Here is a 14,929-nt window from a genome sequence, read left to right as displayed (position 1 = left end):
GGCTCTTATAGACAAGTGCTTCTTACTAGCAGATTATAAAAGCACAGCCAAACTTTTACTCAAAAAGAAATTCCTAGTCAACACCATCATCTTTCAGTCAACCTTGGGGCTACCTACAAAAGGTGTAAATATTTATAAACCCAAAAAAGAAGTGTATTTAAAAAAAAAAACAGGGGCTAGGGATTTAGCTCAGTGGCATAAGCGCCTGCTTGCAAGCAGGCAAGTCGTGAGTTCGATCCCTGGTACCAATAAAAAGGAAAAAGACCAAAAAAAAGGGAAAAAAATTTTATAAAGAAGTGTACTTAAAAAAAAAAAAGTTGTAAATAAATAAATAAATAATTTTTTAAAAAGTTGCAATTTTTGTTTTGGTACCGACCATTGAACTCTCGACCTTGCCCTTGCCAGGCAGGCACTGTACCACTGTGCTACAACCCTGCCAAAGTGTACTTAAAAAAGAATTCTTGTCTTCTTGCTTTGTAAGACACTGATTACACTTTCTCAAAATAACTTAGTAACCGGTGTACTTCTTGTGCTATTTGCTTAGGTAAAAGAAATCAGGAGAAGAAAGACAGCAAGCCTTGCAGCCTTTACCAATGGAAAAAGTAAATTTTCTCTTTCGTACTTTTAAAAATCTTACTTTTAAGATAGGAGACTGAAACCTATTATTAGTAGACCAAGGATGGATAAATTAGAACCATCAAGGACGAAAAGATAACCACATTTCAGATTGGTGAAACTTACTTGAGGGTGGTGGTACAGGGGTGGTGGGCACATATTTAGGAAGAGGAGAGAAAGAGATTTTTGGTACCAGGGATTGAACTCATGACCTCACTCATGCCAGGCAGGCACATGTATGCTGCTGAGCTATATCCCTGGCCCCAAGAAGGAGATCTTAATCCCAGAAGAATTCCCAGAAGTTCCTGAGATATTTTCACTCTAAACTACACATCAAAGTCTTTCCAGGGAGAAACCTGAGTCTCTACAAGTAAAAGAATTATAGTACAAATAAAGCTCAATGACAGAGAAGCAGAAACATAAAATGATAAGCCAACAAACCACATACAAAGTTTCACAAGAAGTCACTTGCATGCAACAGCCATATTGCTAGAGCCTAAAAAATCACTTACTTTTCTCCGAGTGTCACCCGGAGCCTGCTCTGGAGTAGAGAAATTGATGGTTGGCATTGTGTTGTTTAGCAGAAGACACACCCACATTCATAACAGCAATTATTGCACTTTGGAATACATTTATTAATAGAAATCACCTAAGAGTGATTACAGAAAAAAGTGGCTGCAGTGCTACATATAAACACACATGCACAGATCCACAGTCAAACGCTGCAGGAAATGGTGTTTTAAACATATAGCTATGGCCTTCAGAACCCAACAGGCTACTACTCTGAGGGTATTCTTTGCTGAGGAAGACTCAACTGCTTAAGTTCTAGGTCATATATCTACTTGTCCTCTGTACACAGTGTTATTTTAAACAGACTGGTTTCAGAGCCAAATTCTTTTCTTTTCCTTTTCCTTTCCTTTTCTTTCTTCTTATTTTTTTGCATTGCTGGGAGTCAAATCCAGGGCCTCACACATGCTAGACAAGGACTTTGCCACTGCTACTCCCAGACCCCAAAGTTCACTTTAAAGTCATAGAGATGGCTGGCTAGTTCCCAGGGGGTACAATGACTAAAAAATAGTGTTATTTTTGTTTTCCTTTTTGGCAAAAAAGTTTTAATACAGCAACACGTATATAAGGGATCATTACCCGATTTGATTTTCCAAAATTGGGTTCACTCTATTCTGAATACAAAATAAGGATTTTATGGCACTCTACTACTCAGAGTGAAAACAAACAAATCACAGTACAATTGAAATAATTTTCTATTCTTGAATCAGACAAACTCTTTTTTTTCTTTTTATCCTTGAATAAAATGGATTTTTAAAAAAATCAGACAAATTCTGTAAGTCCTTTTGATTTTTCCCAGTGGTATATGTTAAAAATCTTTAAGGTGGGAGCATAGTTCAGTGGCACAACATTTTGCCTGTTGTGAGGCAACAGCATATGTGAGGCCCTGGTTTTAATCTCCAGCACCACAAAAATACATACATACATACATACATACATACATGTATGTTGGGCTTAGTAGCATATGCCTATAATTTTAGCAGCTCTACGATCCTAAGGCAAAAGGACTATAAGTTCAGGCTCAACTTAGACACTCAGCCTGTCTCACAAATAATGAAAAAGAAGGGGCTGGAAATGTAATTCAGAGTGAAGGCCTTAGCTTCAAATTCTCAATGCTACAAAGAAAAGGAAAGGAAGGGGCTGGGGATTTAGCTCAGCGGCATAAGCGCCTGCCTTGCAAGTATGTAGTCATGAGTTCAATCCCTGGTACGAATTATTAAAAAAAAAAAGGAAAGGAAAAGAAATGAAATGGAGGAGAGGGAAGAGGGGAGGGGAAAAGAGAGACTGATTTTGAACTATAAAGTAGTGGATTACCCACTTCCAACTATGTTAAATCATATAGCTCTAAATATCTTAAGCTATACAAAATTAGACAAGTTTAGCCAACAAGGAAAATGCATTCTTGTATTGCTAGAGGAGATTGGTAGCAAAGTAAATTAGCTTCAATTTATCAAAACAGGAATTTTCTCCTCCTTGGACATCAGTTTTCTGGTATACAAACAGCAGAAGTTGCTTAAAGTAGTCCATTAAAAGTAAGAAGCACCGGGGCTGGAGGTTTAGCTCAGTGGCATAAGCACCTGCCTTGCAAGCAGGCGGTCGTGAGTTCGATCCCCGGTACCGATAAAAATGAAAAAGACCAAAAAAAAAAAAAAAAAAAGTAAGAAGCACCAGAAGAATGCATTAAAAGAAAATCTAACTCAGTTTTCCAGAGCAGAAGGCTTATTCCAAGTTGTATAATACTTAGTAATACAAAATTTCATAAAGCAGCTATATAGAACACCTATGTCCGTATCTTCATCCGTATCTTCATCCTGTTCAGATCAGGTGGCAAACCTGTAGCTCACATGCTGCAGCCAGCTGTTTGTTATCACTGAAAGCTCTAAAAGCCACCACTGCAGTAAGGCATTGTCAAAAAATAGCCAGGGCAAGCTGGGCATGGTGACACATGCCTAGAATCCTAGCACTTGGGAAACTAAGGCAGGTACCTGGAAAACTGCCTAGTTTGAGGCCTGAATTACAAAGTGACAGCCTGTCTCAAACAAAACAAAACAAAACACCATAAAGGCAGCCAGAGAACTGGTACTTAAATCATCAAATCTGAAACCCATTCAGTAAAGTCTCATACACTAACCTGGGCACAATGGTGCAAGGCCTGGAATCCTAGCAGGGAGTACGGCAGTAGGTGAGTGGGTGAGGCAGAAACATTACAAGTTTGAGTCCACACTGAGCAAGTTAGCAACTTAGGGAAACCCAGAATCAAAAAATAAAAAAGGGGTGGGGATATAGTATAGTGTGAAGGCTCTGGGTTCATGTCCCAGTACCACCAAAATAAATAAATTCAGTTAGACAAATACTCAGAAAAAAAAATTCCTTTAAATAAATATTGTATTGACTTTCTAACAATCAAGATATGTCAAGGTTAAAAAAAAAAAAAAAGGTATGTCAAGGTCAATTGCTAGGTGAATCCTCACATCTCTGGGAAACAATGGATTATAAAAGGAACCAAACAGCCAGGCATGCTGGTATAAGCCTGTAATTCTAGCACTTGGGAGGCTAAGGCTAGAGATCCTGCCAGTTTGAGGCCAGCCTGGGTTACAAAGTGAGTTCAAGACCAGCTTGTGCTGCACAGTGTCTCAAAAAGACAAAATAAAAAAGGAAAACAAAAAGAAGCCAAAAATATCTAACTATAGTTTTACACCTGCTCTCAGAATTGCTAATTTCTATAAACTGATTTAGTCAACGAAAAGAATTGTAATATTTATCCTGAATTGGTAGCTAAGTGACATAATGTACTTACCTCCAAATAGTTCCAAATCTCTTAAGCCCTCAACAATGAACTTTTCCGAGACCCACCGCTAAAGAGGAAAACCCCAAAGAGAATTAGTATTTCTTCCAAACTGCAACGAATTAGTTATCAGCCTCAGACAAATAAAACCATAGCTACAAAGCAGAATCATGCAGCATAGACAGAATACATTTCTATGAAAAAGTTTTGAAAAGAAACTTGAAGTCACCCACAAACAATAGATTAATTCCTTTTTCTATTTTTCTTTACCCCTAATCTTAGACAGAAAGATGACTAAATCCTAACTTTGATAGATGTGACATATACACAGTACTGGCTCTAACACTGAAGAATGCTTTTGTCTTTCCTATATAGGAAACTTATCATTAGCTCCATCTTAGTCATTCCATAGCTATCTATTATAGATGCTTTGACTCATTAATGCCAATCTAAAAAGTATTATTGGAATTCAAAATTCAAAAAACAGCAATGAAACAGTTTTTCACATTTCTCAGTTAGTTTGTAAAAGGAAACACAAGTTGCATATTCTTTCATTGGCTAGGGCCTAAGGTTTCTACCAGCATCACCATTTACATTTCCTACCAAGTTCACAAGGACCAAACTAGCAGGATCAATCTACAGTTCATCTTACTGGCCTATCTCAAATGAGTATTAGATTTTCATCATACTAATCAAGGTCTGGTTTTATCTGAATCAGGTGAGGTTAAAATAGAAAATTAATGGAATCAAAGAGTATATTTCAGGGGCTGGGGGTTTAGCTCAGCGGCATAAGTGCCTGCCTTGAAAGCAGGCAGTCGTGAGTTCGATCCCTGGTACTGATAAAAAGGAAAAAGACAAAAAAAAAAAAAAGAGTGTATTTCACTTAAGGATTGGTACTAAAGATTGCCATGCAAGCATTCTTTCCAGTGAGTTCAGACTAAGAAGAGATTCACTTTTTCCTCTTAATTAGCACTGACTTTACAATATAAATATTCATATACACATGGACATAATAAAGATTAACATTCTGAAGTTGTGTAACAGTCTGTGAACTAGTGCTATAAAATCACTGTCCTTCTCTATAACAATTTTCTTCCAACCTGTAACAATTTTCTTCCAAATAAAAAACAATATTATGTGGGGCTAGAGGTTTAGTCCAGTGGTAGAGTGTTTATCTAGCACATTAGCACATACAAGACCCTGGGCTCAACTCCCAGTACTAAAACAAGCACAAGTTAAAATATTTATATGTACTATATCATAAAATATAATTTGTGGGGGGCTGGGGATTTAGCTCAGCGGCATAAGCACCTGCCTTGCAAGCAGGTGGTTATGAGTTCGATCCCTGGTACCGATAAAAAAAAAATATATATATATATAATTTGTGCTTTAATATTTATTTATTGGTGCTGGGGATCGAACTTACGACCACATGCTTGCAAGGCAGGCACTTATGCTGCTGAGCTAAATCCCTAATTTGAAAGGGGCTATCAATTTATTGAGTGTGACTGATATTTTTTCATAAAACAAGTCACCTTGTTCTTTCTCCCCATCAGATAAACTAGTAGTACTATGTATTCTGTCTGTCTTGGTCAGCCTCCATATTTCCTTTCTTTGCGTATCTCCTTTCTTGGGATCCCTCTACCTGAAAGCTCTTTTCTCCAGGGACGAGACTGCAATACCTACTTTACTTTCTATATCCCTTGCTTTTGCATGATTCGTTTTCACATAAAAAAAAAAAACAAAAAACACCCATAACATCTGCCAAAACACTTTATTTTCAGAAAAGAAAAACAGTAAAGTCAGAAGAATGGAAATACTCACCCTAATTCGCTCCGGTTTACTTACAAGGAAAGACATGAGGTCCTAATGTTTAGATCTACTTCGATCTCAAAAACAAACCTATAAAAGGAAAACAGAAACAGACTTGAGTTTGTCAACTTTTTTTTATTCTATCCTATTCTACTCTATTCTATTCTATTTATTTTTGGGTCCCAGGAATCAAACTCACAACCTGGTACTTTCTAGGCAGGCAGTTAAACCGCTGAGCTATAGCCCACAAGTTTTTTTTTTTTTTTTTTGGTACCAGAGATTTGCCAAGCAGGCACTTATGCTGCTGAGCTAAATTCCCAGCCCCTCTTCTTTTGTTATTTTAAAAAGGTTATATGCCACCATGCCTGGCTTAAAACTCTGTAATTCTGTAAGAAGGAATCTGTTGCCATATGGTACTTTTTAATTTTTAAATGTCTCTTAAAAAATGCCCTCTTAACCTCTTCCTGGAAGTAATTACCTTCAATTCTTTTAAGGAATTATTCTGTTTTTTATCACCATTCTTAAATGTGTGCATGGCTGTGACTTATCAATCTTAAACATTTATCTACTAACTTTCTACCACAGTAAATAGAGACTGAGCTCTCCTAATTTACTTCCCTCATCCTACTTCCTGCCCTCATTCTCGCAACATCATTCTGACACAATTTTTGGTTCCACTAATTGCCCATATTTACATCATTATCTCTATGCAAATACAGTTTACAGCTGAGATAAACAGGGAGAGCCAGTAATCTTATTTTTCTTATATAGCTGAAGACATAATCCAGGGCCTCGCACAAGCTAAACATGTATTCTACCATTGAGCTACACTTTGGTACCCATGTCTTCTTTCTTGTGGATCCCTTCCTACCCCTCCTAGAGTTAATACCTGCCTCATTTGTTCATTTGCTTGTAGCTACTGTTGATGCAAAATAACAGCTCTGTTTACAAGTAAGAAAATAGCTTATTCTGAGCCAAATATGAGTGACTACAACCAGGAACATGGTTTCAAGTTACCAAAAATCAGTGACGATGAACCTTTTAGAGACCAAGTGAACAAACTGCAACCCAAACCCACTTATTTATCAGAAAGTGCCAATACCACAATTAAACCAGTTGCTTAGGGTGACGCTAGGGAAACTTGGTCACATGTCAACAGAGAGGGCTCTGTGTGCCTGCTGAGGCACACATGCAATAGGCTTGCCACCACTGTCCCAAATGATGTGTTCTGAAGTAAAAGTAGTTACATGAATTTTCATAGCTAATAAAAAAAGCCCTAAATCAATATACTCAACAAATATACTAATATTAGATAGGTGGGCTACAGCAAAGTGAAGAAATCTTTTCTAACAGGTTTCAAATGTTATAGCATTTTTAGCTTTAGAGCTGGAAGAGGCTAGTTATGTGCTAACAACAGTATTGTTTTGGTAATTTTTCTAAATAAGCATGTCAAGGTCTGATACAAAGATTAAAAGTAAATGGCAGGCTGGGAGGTTTAGCTCAGCGGTTTAAGTGCCTGCTTGGCAAACATGAGGTCATGAGTTTGATCTCCGGCACCAATAAATAAATAAATAAATAAAATTTAAAAAATAAAATAAAAGTAAATAGCAGGGCTGGAGATGCTAGGGATGTAACCAACTTAGTAGCAGAGCTTCTGCCTGGCATGTGAAGGCCCTGGGTTAGATCCCAAGCACAAATAAATAAATAAAAGCTGTTTTTTCAACGGGGCATGGTGGTGCATGACTATAATCCCAGCACTCAGAAGACCAAGGCAGAAGGATTAACACATTCAATGTAAGTTGGGGTATATAATGAGTTCAAGAAGATCCCGTCTCAAATCTCTCAAAGAGTAACAGCAACAAAGGATATTTTCTAAAAGACTTAAGACAGCCCAAACAATTTTGGTTCCACACATACAACATTTCACCTTCTGCAACCGTGATGTTCTACTTAGCCAATCTGCAGAATATTGGCATAGCTTCTGGAGAACTTCAGTTTCATATTGTATTAACTTCTTCCAAATACTTACATCTTTGCTATTTGCCTTATTAATGTTTTTCCATATTCTCAACTCATCAATTCTAATTTTCTGCTGGAAATGGTATTCTCAGGGCCCTGTGTCCTCCTGCAGCAATCTAGACTAGCGGACCTCTAGGTTAGCTGCACTCTGTCTGCTTTTTCAGTGTCAAACAGTGTGGCGATGTTTTTCAGTTCTTGCTTTAACCCCCCAGACTTCTGGGATTATAGGTGAGTAAAATTTGCTGTCTTCAAAAGCAAATTTTTAAAGAAATAATACATAGCCAGGCATGGTGGTACACACCTATAATCCCAGCACTCAGGAGGCTGAGGCAGGAAGATCACTGTGAGTTCGAGATCAGCCTGGGCTACAAAGTGAGCTCAAGACCCTGTCTCAAAACAAACCCCCAAAAAATAAAAAAACAAAAAGCAAAAAAACATACACTTTGGGCTTGTTCAGAAAGTTAACATGGCAGGTCTCAACTGTTATTCCTTAAAAAGATCTGCTTATATGCTTACCGGGCTGACATCTGATGACTTGGTTTGGGAGGTTTCCCACCATTCCAGGAAATGAGAAGCATGACTACAAGAATACGGTTTATGCCAAATACCTACTTTGCTTCTGAGAATCTTGAGTTTAGGGACAGGACAAACAGAGGCTGTTTACATCACAGGAACTGAGTCTCTAATGACCACTTCACTCATAGTGACAACTCCTTTCTGAAAAGTCCTGTGACTCCACCGGGGGAGGCACTCGGAAGCTCACACTGTCTCCTCTACTTCTACTTGTTCTCTCTGCTCCATTTTGCATATCGTTTTGCCACAATAAATCATAACCATGAGTATGACTAGGCGCTGGGTCCTGTGAGCCCTCCTAGGGAACACTGAACCTGAGACTGGTCTTGGAACTTCCAGGACACTGAAGAAAACTGTTCTAAACATTTGTTATTCCTTGATTAAAACAGGCCAATAGATAGTTAACGGCATAGATCAGTGAAAGTGAACCTTTTAGAGCATCCAAACTACAACCCCAAACTCACTTATCATAAAGTGCCAACACTGCAATTAAAGCTGAATATGAAGGTTTTAGCTTAGAAAAAACAATTCATACATTAACATCTTTTGTCTTAAAAAAACCACAATAACAAGCTGATAGGCTTGTCACTACTGTCTTATACCTTTCTGTTTGCCTCCAATAAAATTATTTGTACGAAGTTACTTGAGTGTCAGCCTTTATTTCACATTAAAAGACCTAAGAAGCTCAGCGGCATAAGCGCCTGCCTTGCAAGGGCGTAGTCGTGAGTTCAATCCCTGGTAATGATAAAAATAAGTAAATAAATAACCTAGGAAACTTGTCACTCTATTTCTAACATGCATGTTCTGAAGATGTTTATTACAGAGATCACGTTATGAGGATAATCAGAAGCAATACCATTCTAAATTAATAATCAGGAACGATTTTTTTTCTGACTTTATTTCAATTCTGTCAAAATTTTTCCTAATATTGCTTATCAAATCTGTACTTCAGAACAGAAAATGGAAAGACACACAATTTGGAAACTTTTCAAAGACTGTAAAACAAAGATAGGAAAATAGAAACTATTAAGAAGGTTAATATTTAGAAAACAACAAATTAATTTCAGTACATACTGTTACTACACAAATGTCAAGAACAATCACGAATGCTAAAAAGCATCAAAGGCCACAGTAAGAGTAATTAGAAATCAAAAAGTAATCCAAAGACCACGGATATAGCTCAGTGGCACAGCACCTGCCTAGCAAGCACGAGGTCCTGAGATCAATTCTTGGCAAAAAAAAAAAAGTATCAGAAATCAAAAAGAGAAAGTGGCAATATGGTGTGGTACAGTATAATGAAAAATGCACAGAAAGTTAGAAGCACAGTATAAATTGTGTTCTTGTCATCTTTGTTAATTTGATTTAGTTTGGTTTGCTGAATTTCAATTGTAACATCTCTAAAATGGTTTTTTTTTTTGTCTTCTTCCTTTTTATCGGTACTGGGGATCCAACTCACGACTGCCTGCTTGCAAGGCAGGTGCTTATGACGCTGAGCTAAATCTCCAGCCCCTCTAAAATGATTTTAATGGCATCCATTCTAAAACTGGGATTTGGATACCTTTCTCTCTGATGGTGAGGCTCTAACAATTGAGGGGAATGAATGAATATATATATATATATATACACACACAGTGTGCATGTGTGTACTATCCAGGGCTTTCACACTGAGCAACAACTCCAGCTCTTTTTGAGACAGTTTTGCTAAATCATTATATTGTCCAGGCTGGATTTGAACTTGCAATCCTCCTGCTTCAGCCTCCTGAGATTATAGATGTGGTCCACTACATTGGCTTGACTATATTTCTAAAGGAAACTTTGAAAGTAATTTTTTTCCAAGATTTAAAAATAGAAGTATTCGGGCTCGCTTTAGCCCAGCGGTTCCTTCGAGTCTGGCTTCCTAACTGCCCCGGCCGATTGGTCCAGTGATTCGAGACCCGCGGGCGTTCTCCAGTCCTTTTAAAAAAAAAAAAAAGAAAAAAAATAGAAGTATTCAAGATCTAGAGTCAAGATTATGAAAGGGACAAAAGGGCTGGGGATTTAGCTCAGCAACATAAGTGCCTGCCTGGCAAGGACAAAGTTATGAGTTCGTTCCCTGGTACCAAAAAAAAAAAAAAAAAGAAAGAAAGAAAGAAAGGGACAAAGATGAAGTTTAAATAAATTCCTCCAAGGAATTTATTTTCACCCAGGAGAGTAAAAAAAAGGACAGAATTAATAAAATCTGGATTCAGCTGTGGGTTAAAGCCTTGGACTTAGGATCTCCTTGGCTCCCCACCATTTTAGATACATATTTGTCTCTTCATTTGCACCATGGGTTGCACTGGAAGTGGTAGATTGGAATTAACTCTACAGAATTCCAACAATTTTCCCTTGGGATTACAAATATAAATGTCACCAAACCACAACTAAATCCAGGAAGGGCTTTTAATAGTAGACAAGTACTTTACCACTACATACTCATTTCAGAAATAGATTTGTTATTTGTCAGACTGCATCAATTAATTATTTAAAAGATTCTACTGCTTGCTGAGACAATGATTGACACTTTGCAGAAAAATGAGATGATGTATTAATTTTAATTAGCACAACTAAAACACGTACACTCTTCACAAACTGCTTTTAAGCATAAGCACTAAGATAACATGATATTCATTTACATTAAGAGTACTGATAGAATAACTATCATCTTACAGTAAGAGATACGTACATCAACACTTAAAAAGGGTGTGCCACTTCCAGCTAATCTTAAAAGCCCAGAATGTATGTTGGGGGCAGGACCTGATAATCATGAAGAGCTTGTCACTCTTAAATGTAAGCACCTCTTCTTGGCAGGACCCTGGTGCCTGGTCTTAACAACACAAAAAGGTAGAAAACACATGATACATCCCTGTAAAGTAAGGAGCTTACAAACTAGTTGTGAAAACAGTCACATAAAGAGCAGGACAGGATAATGCCCAGATAAAAATGAGTGATGAGAAATTAAGACTATTATGAGCTGCAATAAACCTAGAATATCAAATGGGACACATAAATATTGGGAATTTCACACCAAAATAGTATAAACTTCTGATATTTGGTATATGCTTTATCTTGCTCACAGGTGTATCTCTCAGCTTCTACAACAGTGCCCACCACTCAAGAGACACTCAATAATACTGAATGAGTGACCCAATCAATATACAGAGAAGTGTGCTGAGCTATACTCTCCAATTAATGTGAGGGCAGTTACAGAAGCAGAACTCTATGTACATGAGGACAACAAACAGGCCTTTAATGCATGCTACAGTAATAGATTTTATTCAACAGGCCAGAGGACGTCACTGCAGATTTTGAACAGAATGAGGATACACGTACAACAGTGCTCTAAGATGGGGTCTCTCAAATTTTACTGTGCATGCAGATGATTTAAGGATCAGATTAAGATGCAGATTTTTGACTTAGAAAAACTAAATGGAGCTTAGTCATTTTAACACTCTCCTAGGTGTGAACAGGTAGGTCTAAGACTCTGCTGATGCATGAACAGTAACATTTGAGAAGTCTTGTTCCAAGAAGTATTCTAAGTGATGTTCCTCTGCAAAGAAATGTTAAAGGGAACAGGTAAAAATAACCCTGAAAAAGGAAAAGCAATTAGAAAACAATTAGACTACATTTGTGCTGATAGGAGCCTGTGGTATTTGGTGCATTAAGAAATAAGATGCATAGGGGCTGGGGATTTAGCTCAGTGGCATAAGCGCCTGTCTGGCAAGTGTGAAGTTGTCAGTTTAGTCCCCGGTACAAAAAAAAGAAAGAAAAGAAAAGAAATAGATGCATGGGAGAGAAGGAAGAATAAAGTAAGTACTGTATAAAGCAGAGAGAAAGCATGCTAGAAGTACAAATTCATGGATATAGTGTTTTTTAACCTCTACTTTAAAAATGTCCATGTCTGGGCTGGGGATTTAGCTCAGCGGCATAAGCGCCTGCCTTGCAAGCGGGCCGTCGTGAGTTCCATCCCTGGTACCGATAAAAACGAAAAAGACAAAATAAATAAATAAATAAATAAATGTCCATGTCAGACCTTATCAGGGGGCCCATTCAACCTATGGACAACTAGTGATACCAGTTTTTTTGTGTGTGTGTCCTAGTGATCACAAAAAGAATAGTGTATCAATGACAGAACTAGGAAAGCAAAGAATTGAAGTGGTGAAAGATGAGGACAAATATTTGAGTCATTCAGAGATTAGAAGATACTCAAAAGGAAATAGCATTCAGAGTGATGTTTAAGTGATGCCAAGATGTGTGGCCTTGGGTTTCAGCAGCTAAAAATTTAAGAGTGACTGATCTCTCTTCCCCAACTCAAACTCCTACACGTACATTCTTAAGTGTCTGATTAACTCTTCCGCTAGTATAGCGATTCCACAAAGGCAAGGAATGAATCTTGTTCACTGTTGCATCCTCAGGGGCTACGTGCTCCAGGGATATTAAATTAATAATAATAAAGATAATAAAAGTAGCCAACATTTATGGCAAACTTCCTATGTAAGTTCCTGGCACTGTGTTAACCACAGAGATCAGCCCACAAGTACTATCATCCTCAAGTTTTTTTTTTTTTTTTTTGAGACAGGGTCTCACTATGTAGTTCAGGCTGGCCTTGAACTCAATATGTAGCTCAAGCTGGCCTCAAATAAGTGGTGATCCTCCTACTTCAGCCTCTCAAATGTTGGGATTACAGTATGTGCCACCATGCCCAGCATTATCCTCCACTGTACAGCTCAAGAAAGTAAAGCAAAGGGAAGCTGTAAAAGCCACATGAAGAAGTGGTAAAGACTGATTAAATCTTCTCCAAAGTCAGATTTCCAGAATGATTTAGACAATATTCCAGAGAAACCTGGAGAAAAGATTTAAGTCTGAGTGTACAAAAGATAATAAGGAGGTATCACTTGATTAGCATTTAGGTGTCAAATGGTACAGAAAGAATTTATTTGGCTTTCCCTTCTTGTCATTTATTCTCTATAAACTTCTTCCATTTCTGGATTTGAGCCAAAATATCTCTAAGACACCTAGCTATTTGTGAGGAACAGATATGATCAGTTCAGCATTGCAACTAATTGATGATATAGACTCTAGGACTTAGGCAGCTAATGAAATTTGATTGTGCCATCAATTCTTAGGGACCAGAAACAGTTCTGGACGGGTGTGGTGGAGCACACCTATTATTCCAGGTCAGCCTGTGCTACACAGCAAGTTCAAGACCAGACTATGTGAGAGCCTGTCAAAAAAAGAAAACAAGGGGGCTTGGGGTTTAGCTCAGCGGCATAAGAGACCGCCTTGCAAGCAGGCAGTCGTGAGCTCGATCCCCGGTACCGATAAAAAGGAAAAAGACAAAAAAAAAAACCACAAAAAAGTCTTGGGTGCCCCTAGACAGGATTAACCATCCATGAAGAAACATTTACATACTGGAACGCGGTTCTATTTCAACAGATAGTACCTTAAGAAGAGTACCAACTCCACTGGGTTTCCTTGAGTGGTGGGAGGTCAAATTAAAGTTATGTATGACTTAGTAAGTAAGCAAAAGGTTGGGCAGAGAGGTTAGTTCTCCATTTCCTGAAATTTATCAACAAGTTAATTCAACCATTTCTCTCATGTTAACTCTCCTGTGGGCATTTAGAAAACAATTTTTAAAAGACAATTAAAAGTTCTCCGTTTTGGCCCATTCAAAGCAGTCAGCCTGGCCCTAGCCCTAGGTTTCCACCTAGAGGAAGGGTGGGGAAGGAAGGCAGGAAGGAGTTCATCTCTCTCGCCTGGCAGCTCAGCTCTGGCATCTCAGTCAGGCCCAAGCCTATTCTGCCCATACCAAAGCCCTTCAAGGAGGGAGCCCAGGATGCGGGTTGCAAAGGCTTTGGAAGGCGAAAGCGAGCGAGCAGTGCCGCTCTGACGAAGGCCTGCCACCGAGGAGATGGCCTCGGCGTCGGGGCAAGAGGGAATCGGGGAGCTCACCAGGCGGCCCCGCCACCCGGTACCTGTTCCTGGAGTTAGCCCGTAGCTCCGACCCGATCTCTGCCTCCTCAGTTTAGAGGCCGCGCTGCAGCCAGGCCGGTTGCTGGGCGGGAGGTACGCAACGTGCCATGCGCAGTCGACAGACCTGGGGAGGCGTGAAGCGCAAGCTCCGCCCCGCCCCACCCCTCGCCTTTCTGGCCCCGCCCCAGCCCCGCGGGAGCGGGAGAGGAAGCTCGGCCGCGACCTCAGCTGTGTCAGCGCCTCGCGCTTTGCCAGAGCTTCTGTCTCTGCAGTCGCCGCTCCTCTCACGTCCTTTCCCGTGCAGCGCCTACTTGGGTGGGTTGTGTCTTGGAGAGCGTCCGTTTCCACAAGTCGAAGATCTAGCTTATTACTGGTTTATGACCCCGCAGGATCCTAAAAGAGCTCCTCAGAGCCTCGGCTCATTAGCAGCAAGAAGGAAAGTGGGCTTATTTTAGTACTGAAGGATAAAGGTGACTAGAGAAAGCAAATCAGCTCTGGCTACTTTAGGGGGAAAAATTTTTTTTTTCAGTCATTTAACGTGGCGAAGCTTAAATGGAAAAGTATTTT

At 39.0% G+C, this 14,929-nt stretch overlaps 1 protein-coding gene across 8 annotated transcripts in view; it reads right to left on the bottom strand.

The window, feature by feature from the left end:
- Window positions 1-14,530, bottom strand: part of Strada (STE20 related adaptor alpha) — a 30,374-nt gene extending 15,844 nt beyond the window's left edge. For 2 of the 8 annotated variants that reach the window (XM_003465836.5, XM_063242625.1), the window contains exons 1-4: window positions 14,365-14,529; window positions 5,792-5,869; window positions 3,980-4,037; window positions 1,128-1,156 (exon numbers count right to left, since the gene is read on the bottom strand). In XM_003465836.5, the coding sequence (XP_003465884.2) occupies window positions 1,128-1,156; window positions 3,980-4,037; window positions 5,792-5,827 (123 nt within the window). In that variant the 5' untranslated portion in view covers window positions 5,828-5,869; window positions 14,365-14,529. Of the gene's footprint in view, window positions 1-1,127; window positions 1,157-3,979; window positions 4,038-5,791; window positions 5,870-8,314; window positions 8,339-11,075; window positions 11,217-14,364 lie in introns of those variants that run through there. The other 6 variants (XM_013148376.3, XM_013148377.3, XM_063242624.1 and 3 more) reach the window with 6 other exon arrangements.
- Between the last annotated feature and the right edge of the window lie 399 nt (window positions 14,531-14,929).

The sequence above is a fragment of the Cavia porcellus genome, unplaced genomic scaffold (genome assembly GCF_034190915.1).
Source record: "Cavia porcellus strain 051 isolate PalLab524CR breed Dunkin Hartley unplaced genomic scaffold, mCavPor4.1 scaffold_32, whole genome shotgun sequence".
In the NCBI taxonomy this organism is placed as follows: Eukaryota; Metazoa; Chordata; class Mammalia; order Rodentia; family Caviidae; genus Cavia; species Cavia porcellus.
Note: the sequence above shows the minus strand (reverse complement) of the source record. Positions and strands in the feature narration are given on the sequence as shown.